At 47.1% G+C, this 23,745-nt stretch overlaps 1 protein-coding gene across 3 annotated transcripts in view; it reads right to left on the bottom strand.

Moving 5' to 3' along the window:
* Positions 1–369: 369 nt before the first annotated feature.
* ZDHHC7 (zDHHC palmitoyltransferase 7) overlaps positions 370–23,745 on the bottom strand; it is a 38,677-nt gene continuing 15,301 nt past the window's right edge. The window contains exons 2-9 of one of the 3 annotated variants that reach the window (XR_015869877.1): positions 22,045–22,126; positions 19,224–19,544; positions 13,001–13,125; positions 11,459–11,555; positions 10,572–10,653; positions 6,419–6,549; positions 509–4,826; positions 370–416 (exon numbers count right to left, since the gene is read on the bottom strand). Coding sequence is in view for 1 of the 3 variants with exons in the window: in XM_088448034.1 (XP_088304160.1) it covers positions 4,653–4,826; positions 6,419–6,549; positions 10,572–10,653; positions 11,459–11,555; positions 13,001–13,125; positions 19,224–19,529 (915 nt within the window). In the remaining 2 variants the exon portion in view is untranslated. Of the gene's footprint in view, positions 4,827–6,418; positions 6,550–10,571; positions 10,654–11,458; positions 11,556–13,000; positions 13,126–19,223; positions 19,545–22,044; positions 22,127–23,745 lie in introns of all 3 variants that reach the window. The other 2 variants (XR_015869878.1, XM_088448034.1) reach the window with 2 other exon arrangements.

Here is a 23,745-nt window from a genome sequence, read left to right as displayed (position 1 = left end):
CAGCTCTATCACTGTGATTCACTCACCTCATACATCTCCACACTACACCTCCTGTAATCACAGTAACCATACATTCTACTCATCTCCCCCCCCAGCTCTATCACTGTGATTCCCTCACCTCATACATCTCCACACTACACCTCCTGTAATCACAGTAACCATACATTCTACTCATCTCCCCCCAGCTCTATCACTGTGATACACTCACCTCATACATCTCCACACTACACCTCCTGTAATCACAGTAACCATACATTCTACTCATCTCCCCCCCCAGCTCTATCACTGTGATACACTCACCTCATACATCTCCACACTACACCTCCTGTAATCACAGTAACCATACATTCTACTCATCTCCCCCCCCCCAGCTCTATCACTGTGATTCACTCACCTCATACATCTCCACACTACACCTCCTGTAATCACAGTAACCATACATTCTACTCATCTCCCCCCCCAGCTCTATCACTGTGATACACTCACCTCATACATCTCCACACTACACCTCCTGTAATCACAGTAACCATACATTCTACTCATCTCCCCCCAGCTCTATCACTGTGATTCCCTCATCTCATACATCTCCACACTACACCTCCTGTAATCACAGTAACCATACATTCTACTCATCTCCCCCCCCCAGCTCTATCACTGTGATACACTCACCTCATACATCTCCACACTACACCTCCTGTAATCACAGTAACCATACATTCTACTCATCTCCCCCCCCCAGCTCTATCACTGTGATACACTCACCTCATACATCTCCACACTACACCTCCTGTAATCACAGTAACCATACATTCTACTCATCTCCCCCCCCTCAGCTCTATCACTGTGATACACTCACCTCATACATCTCCACACTACACCTCCTGTAATCACAGTAACCATACATTCTACTCATCTCCCCCCCCTCATCTCTATCACTGTGATTCACTCACCTCATACATCTCCACACTACACCTCCTGTAATCACAGTAACCATACATTCTACTCATCTCCCCCCCCAGCTCTATCACTGTGATTCACTCACCTCATACATCTCCACACTACACCTCCTGTAATCACAGTAACCATACATTCTACTCATCTCCCCCCAGCTCTATCACTGTGATACACTCACCTCATACATCTCCACACTACACCTCCTGTAATCACAGTAACCATACATTCTACTCATCTCCCCCCTCATCTCTATCACTGTGATTCCCTCACCTCATACATCTCCACACTACACCTCCTGTAATCACAGTAACCATACATTCTACTCATCTCCCCCCTCATCTCTATCACTGTGATTCCCTCACCTCATACATCTCCACACTACACCTCCTGTAATCACAGTAACCATACATTCTACTCATCTCCCCCCCCCAGCTCTATCACTGTGATACACTCACCTCATACATCTCCACACTACACCTCCTGTAATCACAGTAACCATACATTCTACTCATCTCCCCCCTCATCTCTATCACTGTGATTCCCTCACCTCATACATCTCCACACTACACCTCCTGTAATCACAGTAACCATACATTCTACTCATCTCCCCCCAGCTCTATCACTGTGATTCCCTCACCTCATACATCTCCACACTACACCTCCTGTAATCACAGTAACCATACATTCTACTCATCTCCCCCCCCAGCTCTATCACTGTGATTCCCTCACCTCATACATCTCCACACTACACCTCCTGTAATCACAGTAACCATACATTCTACTCATCTCCCCCCCCCAGCTCTATCACTGTGATACACTCACCTCATACATCTCCACACTACACCTCCTGTAATCACAGTAACCATACATTCTACTCATCTCCCCCCCCCAGCTCTATCACTGTGATTCCCTCACCTCATACATCTCCACACTACACCTCCTGTAATCACAGTGACCATACATTCTACTCATCTCCTCCCCCAGCTCTATCACTGTGATTCCCTCACCTCATACATCTCCACACTACACCTCCTGTAATCACAGTAACCATACATTCTACTCATCTCCCCCCAGCTCTATCACTGTGATTCCCTCACCTCATACATCTCCATATTACACCTCCTGTAATCACAGTAACCATACATTCTACTCATCTCCCCCCAGCTCTATCACTGTGATTCCCTCACCTCATACATCTCCACACTACACCTCCTGTAATCACAGTAACCATACATTCTACTCATCTCCCCCCAGCTCTATCACTGTGATTCCCTCACCTCATACATCTCCATATTACACCTCCTGTAATCACAGTAACCATACATTCTACTCATCTCCCCCCAGCTCTATCACTGTGATTCCCTCACCTCATACATCTCCACACTACACCTCCTGTAATCACAGTAACCATACATTCTACTCATCTCCCCCCAGCTCTATCACTGTGATTCCCTCACCTCATACATCTCCATATTACACCTCCTGTAATCACAGTAACCATACATTCTACTCATCTCCCCCCCCCCAGCTCTATCACTGTGATTCACTCAGACATCTCCACACGTTCCTGTACCACAGCCAGAGCCCAGGCTTCCTGCCTAATAAACTGTATAACAGGGATTGTGTGCAATGTACTGGCCAGCGGTTGCCACACACATAGGTAGTCAGGTAGTCACAGCCAGTGTGGTCAGTGTTACAGCCTGGTCATTTGGTGTGCCTAGGAGAAAGTACACCCCCCCCCCCCACGAAGATTGCAGTCACATCACAAATATCACAGAAAACCTTATACCACCAACACCATTCACGTATATAAGTAACTGGTATTGTAGCTTTAGAGGTGGTTTACGCTGTACAGCTACGGACGCTAGGAATAATAACAGCAAATCACGGAACAGCCCCTCCTGCTCGTACAGTGTGATAAATCGCTGTATAATGTTCACAATCCAAGCGCTATTTTACCGAATAATTACACCCAAAACAGATAACCCTAGTGTGACTTTACTTTTGCCCAGTGCTAACCAATTTGTTGCCCACTCCCTCAAGAGCTCTAATGTATACTCCCACTGTACCTTGCCGGTTGTCAATGCCCCTCCCATTAACAAGACCAGACAAGGGGCAGTGAAAACCCTGCTGTGCCCTTCTGTAAGTAGGGCAGTGCCGGACCACTGAAGCCTTCAGGGTAAATGTAATATGGGGGGGTAATTGTGAATAAATAACGGTTTTAGACCTAGGCCCTTTACACTTGCGGCTGACTGAGGACTGCAGTCACACTGGGGATTGGAAAACCGCACAAGCCCATCGGAAACAATTTACCAACCAGATTTTCCAGCAATAGGGATAGGCCGAGGATGTAGTGTCCCGTAATAACATCACTTCTCTTACACATATATAAAAGGTTTGGCCTTAGAAGACCAACACACAAAGCAGAGGGAGATCGGACATTTAGAAATGAAGCCAAATGACAACGAGCAGGATCCAACCCAACGTTCTAGAATGGCCAAACAGAACGTCAGCGCTCCCGAGAGAGTCAGGTTAGATCCCTACTTTATTCCACAAACCAGTGTGCAAGAGAACTTCCATCCACACCAGCTCCAGATCACGTACAGGGGGTCAGTATGACCTGCAGGGCGTGAATCAGCAACAGATGAAGGAGCCACAATTATTCATAACCTAAGATCCGCCATTCAAACGGTGCAGAACATGGTACACGCCAAGCCAGCAGCGATATAGGAACATAACGCTGTGCCCTGGCCACCATGACGTATGGACCTGTCCAACAGCTCTCACTAGAACATGGGAACTTGGAGCAAGTACGCGGCTAGCACATGTAACCGGGTGCCACTGAACAGCAGCTCGGGTGTTGGGGGAAGGCCAGTGACTACCAGTAGGGGTTGAGCCCATAGACATTCTGTATTTTAACATTTTCATTCACACAAAACAAACAAAAAACAAATAAAAATGAATGAACGTGTATAACCTCCATCAATCAGCCCCACATTGTACTGCACGTGCCTCGGGGCCTCTGTGCCAAGTCATGTAGGCCGCGGGCAGGAGAGGAGGCACAAGGGGAGGATGGAGAAGAGAGGACAGTAAGGAAATCTAGACAACAATGGAGGAATGGAACGACAGGAAGAATAATAACAGCTCTGAAGACGAAGGTAAGTCATCGAGTGACGCTGGGAGAAGCAATTATACCAACATGCATAAGCCGAAGTCCAGCGCGAGGGTCTGCATGCCGACACCTAGAGACCTCTGTAATGGTGCTGTATGCTCCTCCCACGGCGACAGTTTTGAAGTCCCGTCAACTCGTACACTAAATAAAAAGTTCCCATCGATCTTCTACACAGCAATGGAACGTATTCCGTAGAACTCACAAGTCTTATCCAGCTGGTCATTATAATAAAAAAACGTTATGCCATTATAAGTTAATTACCTAAAACAAACGGATATAAATGTAGATGCAAATCGGAATAAATTACAACCTTCCAGAATCAGCCGTCGCCCGTCCCAGGTGACACAATTGTGGCGCTCGTCTGCGTGATGCCAAATGAAAGGCGTCTTCAATAGGAAAAAAAAAATACGATGATTTTTCGTTTTGTTTTTGGTGTAATAGTTCCTCTGGCAGTAGTAGTGTCACTGGCAGCGATGCATCTCCGTGTGCAGCAAATAAATACGTCATGAAGGAGTAGGGATGATCCTCAGACCGAGAACTCAGTACCCCCCTTGCGCGCCCTCAGGTAACGTCTGACTTGCAAACCTGCGAAGGGGTTAATCCACAGGAAGGACGGTTGTCCCCCAAACACGGACCTCATGCCGTCCCACCTCAGTCTCCGCTCCCATGTCGGCTTTTCACTCTTCAGTCGCTCAATTTCCTGCCAACAAAATGGTTTTCAAAAAGTTGAGTATACAGACTTTGGGGCCTATTCATTAACACATAAAAATCAGTGGAGGTAATTAGGTTTAGCACTGGCATGGGTTCTACCTAATTACCAGAGGAATTCATCATTCCTCCTCCCCATAACTATCTATTCCGGTACCTGTCACTTTTGCGATGACAGCTTTTCGGGAAATAGATAGTTTTCCCTGCCTACACTACCTTATCGCATCTGGAAACAGTGCTGCGCATGCGCCGTTACATTCGTAAACCCAGCGCATGCGCAGCACTACTTAGAGCTGCGGTAATTTTGTGTGCCCCCCTCCCAACCCCCCTTCCCCCTTCGCTCACCTCCCCCCCTTCAGCACTTACCTGTCCGCGCAGCAGCGTCCGGCTCCATCCTGCTGGTCTGTCACATGGTCTCCCAGCGCAGCACAGTACAGATTAGAAAAAAAAAAGATTTTTTTTTTTTTTTTTTCTAATCTTTATTGTGTTCTGCTGGGAGACCACAGTGTCCGACCAGCCTCCGGAGCCAGAGGACGCACCAGAGCGCCGGAGGGAGACGTCGGGGGACCTGTCCAGCTGGAAGCAGGTAAGTTTCACCTGCTATTCGCCACCTCACAGTGGCGGATAGTACCTCCATCAAATTCCGAAAATACATAATTTTCGGAATTTGATGAATACCATAATTTCCACATCCCCATCCTAATGTACTGATGTTCCCATACTAATGTACTAATGTACCCATACTAATGTACTAATATCCCCATACTAATGTACAAATGTACTAATGTCCCCATACTAATGTACTAATGTACCCATACTAATGTACTAATATTCCCATACTAATGTATGGGGAGTGTGGAAATTAACGCAGAGGAACTTAACCAGGAGATATCAGTAAGATACTTCATGAATACTAAAATAACGTTATTTAAGGAAAATGTCCTTAAAAACTTTAATTTAGTGTTGATGAATAGGCCCCTTTGTGAGATGAGATCCGCCAATGCGGATTCATATACAGCCAGGCTTCAGGTCCCCTAAATGGCTGAGCCTAATTAGCCTCCCATCTGTTCTATAACCATTACTAGCACATTCTATATACTGTACATTAGACTTACACTGAATATAGGGGGAAACAAAATATTGCTCAATGACAGGAAGCCACTTCCCTGTAATGGATTTATTCCCCGGACCCCAAACATTAAATGTGTACGAGATGAGGATCATATATGAGAGAGTGCGCAATTCTATAGGGGGTTATTACTCGCAATAATCAGGAGCAGACAGAATTATACGGGGGATAGGCCATGTGTCTAATGTACTAATTAACGTACATCATAGAGCAAAGCTGGGCAACATTAGGACTCACAGCGATTTACGTCAGTGTAGCTCTACGTAACCACCATGATTAATTAGTCCTCATTCATCGTCACCTTATGCTCTGTACACAGGATCTGTCTCATTAATAGATCACATACCAGGATTACATTGTGGGCCCAGTATATAATGCATTATACGGGGGTGTCTCCCCCCTATGGCGATAACCCCAGGGCCCCTATAGCAGCGGCTGCAGACAGGACATCGTACCGTTTCGTCATTGCATATTGAGTGAATCTGGGTACCGAACATCACAGCGGTGAATGTGAGGAAGAGGAGGCCCTCCAGGCAGAGGAAGATCATTAGGATCACAGTGACCGGAGGTGAGAAGCTGCTGCACTCTACGAGAGAGAGAGAGGTCGTCAGACAGAGTGCGCCAGCGCAACGCCCATCACCGGAACCGCCAAAAGCCACAAACACATAACAGGAAATAATCAGGCTGGAAAATTCTTCTGCGACTTACAAGAACAGAATTATACTATATATCCTATCCAGTATACATTAGTATGGTAACAATATAGCATAGCTGTATCACAGCGCTCATTTTACTGGCCAGCACAGGACCTCGTGTACAGCCGGTATGTGTGTTTGGGGGGGAAGGGGTAGCGACATCCAGCACCGGACTACATGTGCAAGCGGTGTCTTTTTTTTTTAGCAACGTCCAGCGCAGGACAATGTGTACAGGCGGCAGTGTCCGTGTGTGTGTTGGGAGGGGTGGGGGAGCGATGTCCAGTTTTGAGAATGAGACAAGTATTGGTTATCACAAAGTCTGCTGCTTCTGTGTTTATGGTGACAATTTGCATATACTCCATAATGTCATGAAGAGTGAACAGATGAATTGCAATTAATTGTAAAGTCCCTCTTTGCCATGACAATGAACTTAGGGCCTGATTCAGAGCCGGACGCTCTGACAGAGCGCTCGCTCTGAATCAGGGCCGGCCCTCCTACTTTTTGGAGCGGCCTCCTGGCTGCTCGCATAGCTGTGGGTGACCACCCACAGCTATAGCGAGCTGCCAAAATGATGGTCGCGATGGTCAAGACCATCGCGACCATCGGGCTTGCGACGAGACCCTTGCGGTAGGGTCTCGCTGCCGCAAGCCCAGGAGTGCTTTTGGCTCTATCAGAGCCAAAAGCACTCCCACTGACATCACTAGTGATGTCAGTGGGGCCGGCCCCAGACGGAGGCGTTCCCATGGGAACGCCTCCGTCTGGGCTGGCACGCCCACCAAAGGGGCGTGCTGTCAATCACCATCGACAGCACGCCCCCTTTGGTGCGAGACCCATAACGACGGCTTGGCCGTCGTTATTCGGGTCTCGCGCATGCGCACGACAGAGCTGCCTCGGTCCTGCACATGCGCACTTGGGCAACATCGACCCGCTTGCGAGCGGGTCTGAATCAGGCCCTTAATACCAAAAACAACATTTCCACTTCAGCCCTGCCACAAACGGACCAGCTGACATATCATGTCAGTGATTCTCTTGTTAGCACAGGTGAGTGTGTTGACGAGGACAAGGCTGGAGATCACTCTGTCATGCTGATTGAGTTCGAACAGGGGTTCCCAACCACTGTCCTCAAGGAACACTAACAGTCCAGGTTTTAGGGATACTTGAGCACAGGTGTCTTAATTAGTACCTCAGTTATTTTGGTTCAACCATTTGTGCACAATCTTGGATATCACTAAAACCAGGACTGTAAGTGTGCCTTGAGGACCGAGGTTGGGAATCACTGAGTTAGAACAGACTGGGAGCTTTAAGAGGAGGGTGGAGCTTGAAATCATTGTTCTTCCTCTGTTAACCAGGGTTACCTGCAAGGAAAAACGTGCAGTCATCATTGCTTTGCACAAAAAGGGCTTCACAGGCAAGGATATTGCTGCTATTAAGATTGCATCTAAATCAACCATTTATTGGATCATCAAGAACTTCAAGGAGAGATGCTCAATAGTTGTGAAGATGACTTCAGGGGGCCCAAGAACGTCCAGCAAGCGCTAGGACCATCTCCTAACGTTGATTCAGCTGCGGGATTGGGGCACCACCAGTGCAGAGCTTGCTCGGGAATGGCAACAGGCAGGTGGGAGTGCATCTTCACGTACAGTGAGACGAAGACTGTTGGAGGATGGCCTGGTGTCAAGAAGGGCAGCAAAACAGCCACTTCTGTCCAGGAAAACCATCAGGGACAGACTGATATTCTGCAAAAGGTACAGGGATTGGACTGCTGAGGACTGGGGTAAAGTTATTTTCTCTGATGAAACCCCTTTCAGATTGTTTGGGGCATCTGGAAAAACGCTTGTCCGGTGAAAGAAAGTTGAGCACTACCATCAGTCCTGTGTCATGGCAACAGTAATGCATCCTGAGACCATTCATGTGTGGAGTTATTTCTCAGCCAAGGGAGTGGGAACACTCACAATTTTGCCTAAGAACAGCCATGAATAAAGAATGGTATCAAAACATCCTCCAAGCGAAACTTCTCCCAACCATCCAAGAACAGTTTGGTGAGGAACAATACCTTTTCCAGCATGATGGAGCACCTTGCCATAAGGCAAAAGTGATAACTAAATAGCTCGGGGAACAAAACATCAAATTTTTGGGTCCATGGCCAGGAAACTCCCCAGACCTTAATCCCATTGAGAATTGTGGTCAATCCTCAAGAGGCGGGTGGACAAACAAAAACCCACAAATTCTGACAAACTCCAAGCACTGATTAGGCAAGAATGGGCGGCAATCAGTCAGTATGTGGTCCAGAAGGTGAGTGACAGCATGCCAGGGCGAATTGCAGAGGTCTTGAAAAAGAAGGGTCAACACTGCAAATACTGACTCTTTGCATAAACTTCATGTAATTGTCAATAAAAGTCTCTAACACTTATGTAATGCTGTAATGTTACCTCAGTATACCATAGTAACATCTAACACTTATGTAATGCTGTAATGTTACCTCAGTATACCATAGTAACATCTAACACTTATGTAATGCTGTAATGTTACCTCAGTATACCATAGTAACATCTGACACTTATGTAATGCTGTCTCAGTATACTATAGTAACATCTGACACTTATGTAATGTTACCTCAGTATACCATAGTAACATCTGACACTTATGTAAGGCTACCTCAGTATACCATAGTAACATCTGACACTTATGTAATGCTACCTCAGTATACCATAGTAACATCTAACACTTATGTAATGCTGTAATGTTACCTCAGTATACCATAGTAACATCTGACACTTATGTAATGCTGTAATGTTACCTCAGTATAGCATAGTAACATCTGACACTTATGTAATGCTTTAATGTTACCTCAGAATACCATAGTAACATCTGACACTTATGTAATGCTGTAATGTTACCTCAGTATACCATAGTAACATCTAACACTTATGTAATGCTGTAATGTTACCTCAGTATACCATAGTAACATCTGACACTTCTGTAATGCTGTAATGTTACCTCAGTATACCATAGTAACATCTGACACTTATGTAATGCTGTAATGTTACCTCAGTATACCATAGTAACATCTGACACTTATGTAATGCTGTAATGTTACCTCAGTATACCATAGTAACATCTGACACTTATGTAATGCTACCTCAGTATACCATAGTAACATCTGACATTTATGTAATGTTACCTCAGTATACCATAGTAACATCTGACACTTATGTAATGCTGTCTCAGTATACTATAGTAACATCTGACACTTATGTAATGTTACCTCAGTATACCATAGTAACATCTGACACTTATGTAAGGCTACCTCAGTATACCATAGTAACATCTGACACTTATGTCATGCTGTAATGTTACCTCAGTATACCATAGTAACATCTGACACTTATGTAGTGCTGTAATGTTTCCTCAGTATACCATAGTAACATCTGACACTTATGTAATGTTACCTCAGTACACCATAGTAACATCTGACAATTATGTAATGCTGTAGTGTTTCCTCAGTATACCATAGTAACATCTGACACTTATGTAAGGCTACCTCAGTATACCATAGTAACATCTGACACTTATGTCATGCTGTAATGTTACCTCAGTATACCATAGTAACATCTGACACTTATGTAGTGCTGTAATGTTTCCTCAGTATACCATAGTAACATCTGACACTATGTAATGTTACCTCAGTACACCATAGTAACATCTGACAATTATGTAATGCTGTAGTGTTTCCTCAGTATACCATAGTAACATCTGACACTTATGTAATGCTGTAATGTTACCTCAGTATACCATAGTAACATCTGTTAAAAAGTGCTAACAACACTGAAGCCGCAGACTTTGTGAAAACCAATACTTGTGTCATTCTCATAACTTTTGGCCATGTCTGTAGAAGGTAGATTCAGCCACTTACCCATCCACTGCCCCCTGACGCAGGTGAAAAGCTGGAGGCCACAAAGGATGAGAGCATGGAGGGAGATCAGAGCTATGTACATCTGGAAGATAGAGAGAGTCAAATTAGGAGACTGTGTCTATAGCAAGTGTCACTCCCTACAGTACATGCTCTGCATCTCGGGCCCCTAACCCACAGTACATCCTCCGTATATAACCCCCCCAGAATACATCTTCATATTTAATCGCCCCCCCCCCCCAATAGTATATCTGGTGTATCTCAAGCATCCACCACAGTACATCCTCCGTATGTCAGGCTCCTCCCCCACAGTACATCCTCCGAATGTCAGGCTCCTCCCCCACAGTACATCCTCCGTATTTCAGGCCCCTCCCCCACAGTAAAGCTTGATTTCCTATACATTGTGACATTGCCGGTGTCATCTCCTCTCCCTAGTGTAACCCAGCACCAGGGTCCTCTTCATTCCCTCCCTACAGTAGCCCGGCACCAGGGTCCCCCCTCCCTACAGTAGCCCGGCACCAGGGTCCCCCCTCCCTACAGTAGCCCGGCACCAGGGTCCCCCCTCCCTACAGTAGCCCGGCACCAGGGTCCCCCCTCCCTACAGTAGCCCGGCACCAGGGTCCCCCCTCCCTACAGTAGCCCGGCACCAGGGTCCCCCCTCCCTACAGTAGCCCGGCACCAGGGTCCCCCCTCCCTACAGTAACCCAGACTCCCAGTGCATTGAACATCCACTGATAGCATCTTGGTCTTATTAATGAAAGGCCAATAGCACATTGTCACTCCCATCATGCTGCGGTCAGGCAAGGGAGGAGCGGTAACGGCAGACATCACATGACCTGCGTCACACCAGCAGAGCGGTCCATGAATCGTACATACTGAGGAGGACTCACAGTGAACAGCACGAAGAACCTCTGGTTCTTTTCCCCCACGCAGTTATTCACCCACGGGCAGTGGTGATCCATCTTCCGGATACATCGCTTGCAAATACTGGGACAGAGAGAAACGACCGTGTTACCGGGGAAATAACCGGAGCGCAGTCTGTACTCTATCCATAGACACCTCATTCACACAGACTACTGTATATAGCACTCACAGACACCTCATTCACACAGACTACTGTATATAACACTCACAGACACCTCATTCACACACTATTGTATATAGCGCTCACAGACACCTCATTCACACAGACTACTGTATATAGCACTCACAGACACCTCATTCACACAGACTACTGTATATAACACTCACAGACACCTCATTCACACACTATTGTATATAGCGCTCACAGACACCTCATTCACACAGACTACTGTATATAGCACTCAGAGACCTCATTCACACACTACTGTATGTAGCGCTCACAGACACCTCATTCACACAGACTACTGTATATAGCGCTCACAGACACCTCATTCACACAGACCACTGTATATAACGGGTCACAGACCTCATTCATACAGACCACTGTATATAACGGGTCACAGACCTCATTCACACAGACCACTGTATATAACGCTCACAGACCTCATTCACACAGACCACTGTATATAACACTCACAGACACCTCATTCACACAGACCACTGTATATAACGGGTCACAGACCTCATTCACACAGACTATTGTATATAACACTCACAGAGACCTCATTCACACAGACTACTGTATATAGCACTCACAGACACCTCATTCACACAGACTACTGTATATAGCACTCACAGACACCTCATTCACACACTACTGTATATAACACTCACAGAGACCTCATTCACACACTACTGTATATAACACTCACAGAGACCTCATTCACACAGACTACTGTATATAACACTCAGAGATCTCATTCACACAGACTACTGTATATAACACTCACAGAGACCTCATTCACACAGACTACTGTATATAACACTCAGACACCTCATTCACACAGACTACTGTATATAACGCTCACAGACACCTCATTCACACAGACTACTGTATATAACGGGTCACAGAGACCTCATTCACACAGACTACTGTATATAACGCTCACAGACACCTCATTCACACAGACTACTGTATATAACGCTCAGAGACACCTCATTCACACAGACTACTGTATATAACACTCACAGAGACCTCATTCACACAGACTACTGTATATAACGCTCACAGACACCTCATTCACACAGACCACTGTTTATAATGCTCAGAGACCTCAATCCTGAGTGTGAGAGGTTCCCAGGGCAGTCGCCCCACCAGTGCTCCCAGCATATATCAGACACAGGAGCTGGACATTTGCTGGTGAATAGTTTATGCTCCAAGTTCCTGTCACGCTGACATGTGAACACACATGAGCGCTAGTGGCCACTCCCCTTACGCAGGTGCCCAATTCCTGTCTGTTTGCGGGCACCGTACAGAGTGTGCGCACGGCAGCGACGCCGGGGATTACCTGCAGTGGTGAGCGCGCTCGGGTTTGATACTGCAACATTTTGGACATTTATAGATCACTTCACCGGGCTTCAGCTGTAAGCTCTCCATAAACTCCTTTGTGGCGTTTCCTTTGGGCACCGCCCCCTACAGACACCACGGAAAACAAGAGATGTATCAAGCCTTGGAGAGAGATGTAGTACTTGCTCAAAGCAACCAATCAGCGTCTAAGTCATTTGTCCAGCACAGGGGGAGATGTACCGAGCCTTGGAGAGAGATACAGTAGAGAAGGTGCCCAAAGCTACCAATCAGCTTATGTCATTTAGTAGCCGATTGGCTGCTCTGTGCTAATTCTCTAGCCAAGGCTTGGTACATCTCCCCCTTTATAATAAGCAACTGATGCAAAAACGTAAAACGCCTAACAATGTGAGTTCTCACGCCATTGCGTCTGTATATACACAGCGGTTATGAGAGAGCAGAGATCATGTACCAGCAGTGCCTGATGCGGCAAGGAATGCAGCAGCGATTTCGCACGCACCCGGTAGATTGTTTCACACTGCGCATTCATCGCAGTGCGTGAGCGTTTACTCACCGCTGCGATCGGGTAACGCTCGCAGGGAGCACGCAGTCTCAGCACACATGGATTGACAGGAAGTGACCGATTGGGGGGGTGGTCAGTGAAACGCAGGCGTGCCAGTGTGTTTGAACGCCGTTACAAGGGCGTGCATAATTAAGCCCCCGCAACGGAAGACGCAGCCAGAGCTATAGATACACACAGGAAGCTGCCCAAATCCTGAGTGAGGACAGATCACCTAATATTATGCTAATGAGTGATGTATAGCGAGGTATTGTGGGATGTATAGCGAGGTATTGCGGGATGTATTGCGGGATGTATTGCGAGGTATTGCGGGATGTATTGCGGGGTATTGCGGGATGTATTGCGGGGTATTGCGGGATGTATTGCGGGGTATTGCGGGATGTATTGCGGGGTATTGCGGGATGTATTGCGGGGTATTGCGGGATGTATTGCGGGGTATTGCGGGATGTATTGCGGGGTATTGTGGGATGTATTGTGGGATGTATTGCGGGATGTATTGTGGGATGTATTGCGAGGTATTGTGGGATGTACAGCGAGGTATTGTGGGATGTACAGCGAGGTATTGTGGGATGTACAGCGAGGTATTGTGGGATGTATAGCGAGGTATTGTGGGATGTATTGCGAGGTATTGTGGGATGTACTGCGAGGTATTGTGGGATGTATTGCGGGATGTATTGCGAGGTATTGTGGGATGTATTGCGAGGTATTGTGGGATGTATAGCGGGGTATTGTGGGATGTATAGCGGGGTAATGTGGGATGTATTGCGAGGTATTGTGGATGTTAGAAAAGGGAAGTGGGCGCTATTATATAGTGCTGGGTGTTTGGTTCTTGTGCTGTGGTGTCATTGCGATTGGGTTCATTAGTAAATTTTAGCAGCGGCCGGGTACGTGCGTATGCAGACTTGCGTTCCGTACTGAATCAGCCCCACAGTGTGTACGTCTCTGGTGTTATCCAACAGCCTGAAAAACCATCAATGTATTAAAATAAATGTAATACATGAGTGGAGTGTATTCTCTATTATTTCGGAACACAATACACCTGTGTATATTACCCATCACTAGCAGAGTACACCTGTGTATATTACCCATCACTAGCAGAGTACACCTGTGTATATTACCCATCACTAGCAGACAGAGTGCACCTGTGTATATTACCCATCACTAGCAGAGTACACCTGTGTATATTACCCATCACTAGCAGAGTACACCTGTGTATATTACCCATCACTAGCAGACAGAGTACACCTGTGTATATTACCCATCACTAGTAGAGTACACCTGTGTATATTACCCATCACTAGCAGAGTACACCTGTGTATATTACCCATCACTAGCAGAGTACACCTGTGTATATTACCCATCACTAGCAGAGTACACCTGTGTATATTACCCATCACTAGCAGAGTACACCTGTGTATATTACCCATCACTAGCAGACAGAATACACCTGTGTATATTACCCATCACTAGCAGACAGAGTACACCTGTGTATATTACCCAACACTAGCAGGCAGAGTACACCTGTGTATATTACCCTTCACTAGCAGACAGAGTACACCTGTGTATATTACCCATCACTAGCAGACAGAATACACCTGTGTATATTACCCATCACTAGCAGACAGAATACACCTGTGTATATTACACATCACTAGCAGAGTACACCTGTGTATATTACCCATCACTAGCAGAGTACACCTGTGTATATTACCCATCACTAGCATAGTACACCTGTGTATATTACCCATCACTAGCAGACAGAATACACCTGTGTATAATACCCATCACTAGCAGACAGAATACACCTGTGTATATTACCCATCACTAGCAGACAGAATACACCTGTGTATATTACCCATCACTAGCAGAGTACACCTGTGTATATTACCCATCACTAGCAGAGTACACCTGTGTATATTACCCATCACTAGCAGAGTACACCTGTGTATATTACCCATCACTAGCATAGTACACCTGTGTATATTACCCATCACTAGCAGACAGAATACACCTGTGTATATTACCCATCACTAGCAGACAGAATACACCTGTGTATATTACCCATCACTAGCAGAGTACACCTGTGTATATTACCCATCACTAGCAGAGTACACCTGTGTATATTACCCATCACTAGCATAGTACACCTGTGTATATTACCCATCACTAGCAGACAGAATACACCTGTGTATATTACCCATCACTAGCAGACAGAATACACCTGTGTATATTACCCATCACTAGCAGAGTGCACCTGTGTATATTACCCACCACTAGCAGAGTACACCTGTGTATATTACCCATCACTAGCAGACAGAATACACCTGTGTATATTACCCATCACTAGCAGAGTACACCTGTGTATATTACCCACCACTAGCAGAGTACACCTGTGTATATTACCCATCACTAGCAGACAGAATACACCTGTGTATATTACCCATCACTAGCAGAGTACACCTGTGTATATTACCCATCACTAGCAGAGTACACCTGTGTATATTACCCATCACTAGCAGACAGAATACACCAGTGTATATTACCCATCACTAGCAGACAGAATACACCTGTGTATATTACCCATCACTAGCAGACAGAATACACCTGTGTATATTACCCATCACTAGCAGACAGAGTGCACCTGTGTATATTACCCATCACTAGCAGAGTGCACCTGTGTATATTACCCATCACTAGCAGAGTGCACCTGTGTATATTACCCATCACTAGCAGACAGAGTACACCTGTGTATATTACCCATCACTAGCAGAGTACACCTGTGTATATTACCCATCACTAGCAGAGTACACCTGTGTACATTACCCATCACTAGCAGACAGAAGACACCTGTGTATATTACCCATCACTAGCAAAGTACACCTGTGTATATTACCCATCACTAGCAGACAGAGTACACCTGTGTATATTACCCATCACTAGCAGACAGAGTGCACCTGTGTATATTACCCATCACTAGCAGACAGAGTACATCTGTGTGTATTACCCATCACTGGCAGAGTACACCTGTGTATATTACCCATCACTAGCAGAGTGCACCTGTGTATATTACCCATCACTAGCAGACAGAGTACATCTGTGTATATTACCCATCACTAGCAAAGTACACCTGTGTATATTACCCATCACTAGCAGAGTACACCTGTGTATATTACCCATCACTAGCAGACAGAGAGCACCTGGGTATATTACCCATCACTAGCAGAGTGCACCTGTGTATTTTACCCATCACTAGCAGAGTACACCTGTGTATATTACCCATCACTAGCAGAGTACATCTGTGTATATTACTCATCACTAGCAGACAGAATACACCTGAGTATATTACCCATCACTAGCAGACAGAATACACCTGTGTATATTACCCATCACTAGCAGACAGAGTACACCTGTGTATATTACCCATCACTAGCAGACAGAGTGCACCTGTGTATATTACCCATCACTAGCAGACAGAGTACATCTGTGTGTATTACCCATCACTGGCAGAGTACACCTGTGTATATTACCCATCACTAGCAGAGTGCACCTGTGTATATTACCCATCACTAGCAGACAGAGTACATCTGTGTATATTACCCATCACTAGCAAAGTACACCTGTGTATATTACCCATCACTAGCAGAGTACACCTGTGTATATTACCCATCACTAGCAGACAGAGAGCACCTGGGTATATTACCCATCACTAGCAGAGTGCACCTGTGTATTTTACCCATCACTAGCAGAGTACACCTGTGTATATTACCCATCACTAGCAGAGTACATCTGTGTATATTACTCATCACTAGCAGACAGAATACACCTGAGTATATTACCCATCACTAGCAGACAGAATACACCTGTGTATATTACCCATCACTAGCAGACAGAATACACCTGGGTATATTACCCATCACTAGCAGAGTGCACCTGTGTATTTTACCCATCACTAGCAGAGTACACCTGTGTATATTACCCATCACTAGCAGAGGGCACTTGTGTATATTACCCATCACTAGCAGACAGAGAGCACCTGGGTATATTACCCATCACTAGCAGAAGAGTGCAACTGTGTATATTACCCATCACTAGCAGCAGAGTGCACCTGTGTATATTACCCATCACTAGCAGACAGAATACACCTGTGTATATTACCCATCTCTAGCAGAGTACACCTGTGTATATAATCCATCACTAGCAGACAGAATACACCTGTGTATATTACCCATCACTAGCAGACAGAATACACCTGTGTATATTACCCATCACTAGCAGACAGAGTACACCTGTGTATATTACCCATCACTAGCAGACAGAATACTCCTGTGTATATTACCCATCACTAGCAGAGTGCACCTGTGTATATTACCCATCACTAGCAGACAGAATACACCTGTGTATATTACCCATCACTAGCAGACAGAATACACCTGTGTATATTACCCATCACTAGCAGACAGAATACACCTGTGTATATTACCCATCACTAGCAGAGTACTCCTGTGTATATTACCCATCACTAGCAGACAGAATACACCTGTGTATATTACCCCTCACTAGCAGACAGAGTGCACCTGTGTATATTACCCATCACTAGCAGAGTGCACCTGTGTATATTACCCATCACTAGCAGAGTACACCTGTGTATATTACCCATCACTAGCAGACAGAATACACCTGTGTATATTACCCCTCACTAGCAGACAGAATACACCTGTGTATATTACCCATCACTAGCAGACAGAGTGCACCTGTGTATATTACCCATCACTAGCAGAGTGCACCTGTGTATATTACCCATCACTAGCAGAGTACACCTGTGTATATTACCCATCACTAGCAGACAGAGTACACCTGTGTATATTACCCATCACTAGCAGACAGAATACACCTGTGTATATTACCCATCACTAGCAGACAGAGTACACCTGTGTATATTACCCAACACTAGCAGACAGAATACACCTGTGTATATTACCCATCACTAGCAGACAGAGTACATCTGTGTATATTACCCATCACTAGCAGACAGAGTACACCTGTGTATATTACCCATCACTAGCAGAGTGCACCTGTGTATATTACCCATCACTAGCAGACAGAATACTCCTGTGTATATTACCCATCACTAGCAGAGTGCACCTGTGTATATTACCCATCACTAGCAGACAGAATACACCTGTGTATATTACCCATCACTAGCAGACAGAATACACCTGTGTATATTACCCATCACTAGCAGAGTACACCTGTGTATATTACCCATCACTAGCAGAGTACACCTGTGTATATTACCCATCACTAGCAGACAGAGTGCACCTGTGTATATTACCCATCACTAGCAGAGTACACCTATGTATATTACCCATCACTAGCAGACAGAGTGCACCTGTGTATATTACCCATCACTAGCAGAGTACACCTATGTATATTACCCATCACTAGCAGAGTACACCTGTGTATATTACCCATCACTAGCAGAGTACACCTGTGTATATTACCCATCACTAGCAGACAGAATACACCTGTGTATATTACCCATCACTAGCAGAGTACACCTGTGTATATTACCCATCACTAGCAGACAGAGTACACAGGGTGGTCAGTGGGCAAGAGCACCCGGCAGAAGAGTGTGTCAGCTACTCACCGGGTCGGTCAGCATGGTCCTCATGTGGGAGGTCAGGGCCAGCACCGCCAGGCAGTTGAAGACCGTCCCGTTAATCACAGAATACCAAAAGTCTCTGGAGGGCAGCAACATAACAAAAGTCACCACAAAGTCCGCATAGACGACCAGCATCCACGTAATGACGGCACAGACCATGCCACAGCCGTCGCGTATGAACCACAGCTTGTCCGCTAGCTCGCCCTCTGACAGGGAGGTGTTATAGCCATCGCTCTCGGTAAGAAGAGGATGGTGCTCCACGTCGCGGAAGCGGTGTCCCGAGGACTGCATGTCTGACAGGTCGCCCTGAGAGAGGAGGAGGAGAGAGAGAAGGTCACAGACCCACAGATACAACCACACCCTGCCGGCACGTCCTGGACAATTGTGGTGCTGTGCTCCTCGCTGTGTAATACACACTGTCCTGCTACGTGTGACGGAGGAGGACCGGACATACACAGCCGTCCATTGTACCCGCACACGTCTGCAATTTCAAGTATGTTCATGGTTTAATATGATCAGTTTCACATTAGAGTAACTGTGCCGGCCTGTACGCCATCAGCCCCAAAGAGTAATTTTCTATATATAAAAGAGGGCGAGTCACCACAGAAGCAGCGACAGGAGAAATCGCACCTGTTCCACGTGCTCAGATCTACTGACTGTTACCCACGGCAGGTCCTATCCACATATCACGGCTCTACACCAATATGGAAGCCCTAGAGCGAGCAGCCGGTCGCTGTTTCTACTGGGACCACTCTCTGGGGCCGTAATGCCGACACCTCCATATAACCGTACTGTAGGACAGTGAGGGGAATTTGGACCCTAAATGGCCGGTAGCTGAGGATGACCACACACAGAGCTAGATATAGAACACCTAAGGGACATCGGTCAGGGGGACTTGTTACTGATGAGAGTAAGATTTAAGGCTCAGGAAAGGTCAGGCCGCTCGTACTCAGAGCACAAATAGGATTACACGCCCCTGCGATGGTGCCAGACGGATACTGATCGCGACTTGGAGGACACATGCTCCTAAAATATTACTGATGGAGAGTAAAAGGGAGACGGGGGAAGGTGCTGGGATTCTGTACCCAACAGACGCCCAAAACAAGAAGCTGATGCGGGAGACTCACAGCGTAACATTAGCACAACGGAGCTGAAAAGGGGACATGAAATAGAACTGGTTACTTATCCTTTGTTCTTTATGTTCTAGACACAGATAAGCAATATAAAGACTTGTTATGCAGAGAGGAGCCATTGCTGCACCTCGGCTGAGGCAGTCCATTGTTTTCAGTTTACATGGCCATCTGCACAGGCACCGCCCATCTGCACAGGCACCGCCCATCTGCACAGGCACCGCCCATCTGCACAGGCACCGCCCATCTGCACAGGCACCGCCCATTTGCACAGGCACCGCCCATCTGCACAGGCACCGCCCATCTGCACAGGCACCGCCCATCTGCACAGGCACCGCCCATCTGCACAGGCACCGCCCATCTGCACAGGCACCGCCCATCTGCACAGGCACCGCCCATCTGCACAGGCACCGCCCATCTGCACAGGCACCGCCCATCTGCACAGGCACCGCCCATCTGCACAGGCACCGCCCATCTGCACAGGCACCGCCCATCTGCACAGGCACCGCCCATCTGCACAGGCACCGCCCATCTGCACAGGCACCGCCCCTATGCACAGGCACCGCCCCTATGCACAGGCACCGCCCCTATGCACAGGCACCGCCCCTATGCACAGGCACCGCCCATTTGTACAAAACCAAATACAGCATAAAAAGGACAATATGCCAGGGCTATGGCGCTATTTACCTGAGCGCCAGTTTATTAGATTTATTTTCAAATGAACCATCTGATTTTAGATTAGCTAATAATTTACGGCTATAAACCAGCCACGATTTTATTCATGTCTCCGATGTAACATTAGTGCTGCTGTACACTCATTACCATCGCACTCAGCGCTGCCCCCTGCGCAGTGCAGTCAGTTCACAGTGTGGCGCGTATATTCCGGGAATCCTATTGGTCCTCGGGCAGCAGAGATACGGATTTCCCCAACTATTGCTCTAAGTCAGGGGGTAGCCAACCTCGGTCCTGGAGAGCTACTAACAGGTCACGTTTTCCAGACCACCTAGCTGGTGCACAGGTGTAGTCATTACTCACCAACACATGTGAAAAGATCCACAGGTGGAGCTGATTATTACACTTGCGATTCTGTGAAGAGACCTGGAAAACATGCACTGTTGGTAGCTCTTGAGGACCAGGGTTGGCTACCACAAGCTTTCAATGCAAACAATGACATTTATCTCTTTTTTTTAAACATATATCATTTAGATTCCCAATGGTAACAGGGTCACGGATTATGCTGCCGTTATATACAGGACTGTAAATACAGAAAATTACCGTTATCTGTTATGTCGCAGGCTGGAAAGTATAGTGTCGAAGAGTTCTAGTTTGCCCAACATAGCGTCTAGCGACCAGGAGGGGCTGATTTATCTGCGCTATATCACACGTAGGACATAGGGAACCTGGACTTATTACAGTGACTATATAACACCAGGAAGAGATGGGAACAGTTCTCTGGTTATATGTTTGGGCACAGGGTACTTTCTCTCCGTTATATGCGATATGGACACAGTTATACTTCTATATTACACTACCCAATAGCGTGCACTAAGTAACCCAACTGTCCGCTACACAAATTCATAATCATGGTCCCTCCCACCCCCCAAACAAGAATCTTTCCCACCTCCCCAAGTCCCTCACTATTGGTACAGCTCCCCCAATTTACCCCCCAAGCTCACCTCACAGCTGTCATAGGTGTTATTGGGACATTGTACAGCGCTCCCGGTGTCCTGGGGTCCAAGTAATCATGTCCAGCGAGACCTGGGAGGACACAATGACAGGCGGATTAGCGCACGAGCAGGAAAGGCGGCGACAGAAATTTGCTTGATGTTTAACGTGGGTCCCCGTCCACCGTCAGCTCAGGGGGTCACTACGTCCTCAGCTGCCTACATCCCTCTGCCACACACACCCGTGGGCAGCCGCAATATCACACAACGTGGCAGAACCAGTGATTATACTGCACTGATCCTGCGATACGTCATTCCAGAGTGCCATCACGTGCCAGGAGCAGGTTATTCCAGCCGGGTGGCAGAGAGCTGGGCCACAAAGGGTGAGAAGCGACATTAGTGCCGTCAGTGCCAGCACGCTGTCCTGGGGAATGCGGCTGATACAAAGGAAATTAGGTGTAATTACCACGACACTTACCCTCCCTAATTAATTATAGACTTGTAGAACACAAACAGAGTTAGTATAAATGTAACAATCAGCTCTGTACACTGTGGTCAAACCAGTCAGGAGAATGTAACTGGACAGGTTCCCTTCATGCTGTGCCCTCAGGGCAGAATAAACATAGAAAGTGCCGCTGTACAGGGTGGTAACAGCAACATTCAGCAGAACGCCCGTCTCTCAGATGCTACAGGAGGAGATGAAAGGAGCTCATGCCGGCCAATTGGACGGTTTCAATGGCGCTCAGAGATTACGTCTTCTCCAGGCGTCCACTTCCACGCCGGAAAAGCCAGGTCTCTACAGACCCAACTCCGTTGTGAACGGCGCCGGCTTGGGAATATCCTGGGTTGGTGCAGGGGAAGTTCCGGGTCTGATCCGGATTGGAACCCTGTTCCAACCTGCGGGACAGACCCGGAATTTCGGTATAAAAGCGGCATAAGTGCCTGCCAAATAAAACACCTGCATCCGCCGAGTGACTGAGTTACTCCAAGCTCATGTGCGTGGTCACACTGGCGCATATATAAAGGGCGGAGCGTTGGCGGCAGACTAGGGGACGGCACATATTGATATTACACGGCCTCATAATTAGCTGTAAAGTAAATGTGTTCATTGTACTAAGGAATAGGTGGGTGCAGAAAACATATGATTGGGGGATTGATAGTACATAATGTTTTATCATCATAGGAGTATAACATATAATAGCACTGTGCCTTTATTACTGCCCGTAGTGACCCCGGGGTGGGCTGACAGGGCGTAGCTGTAGTGACCCCGGGGTGGGCTGACAGGGCGTAGCTGCAGTGACCCCGGGGTGGGCTCACAGGGCGTAGCTGCAGTGACCCCGGGGTGGGCTCACAGGGCGTAGCTGCAGTGACCCCGGGGTGGGCTCACAGGGCGTAGCTGCAGTGACCCCGGGGTGGGCTCACAGGGCGTAGCTGCAGTGACCCCGGGGTGGGCTCACAGGGCGTAGCTGCAGTGACCCCGGGGTGGGCTCACAGGGCGTAGCTGCAGTGACCCCGGGGTGGGCTCACAGGGCGTAGCTGCAGTGACCCCGGGGTGGGCTCACAGGGCGTAGCTGCAGTGACCCCGGGGTGGGCTCACAGGGCGTAGCGGCAGTGACCCCGGGGTGGGCTCACAGGGCGTAGCCGCAGTGACCCCGGGGTGGGCTCACAGGGCGTAGCCGCAGTGACCCCGGGGTGGGCTCACAGGGCGTAGCC

Source organism: Taudactylus pleione, unplaced genomic scaffold (assembly GCF_031769625.1).
Source record: "Taudactylus pleione unplaced genomic scaffold, aTauple2 ptg000447l, whole genome shotgun sequence".
Lineage (NCBI taxonomy): Eukaryota > Metazoa > Chordata > Amphibia > Anura > Myobatrachidae > Taudactylus > Taudactylus pleione.
This window is presented reverse-complemented; position numbering and strand designations above follow the sequence as displayed.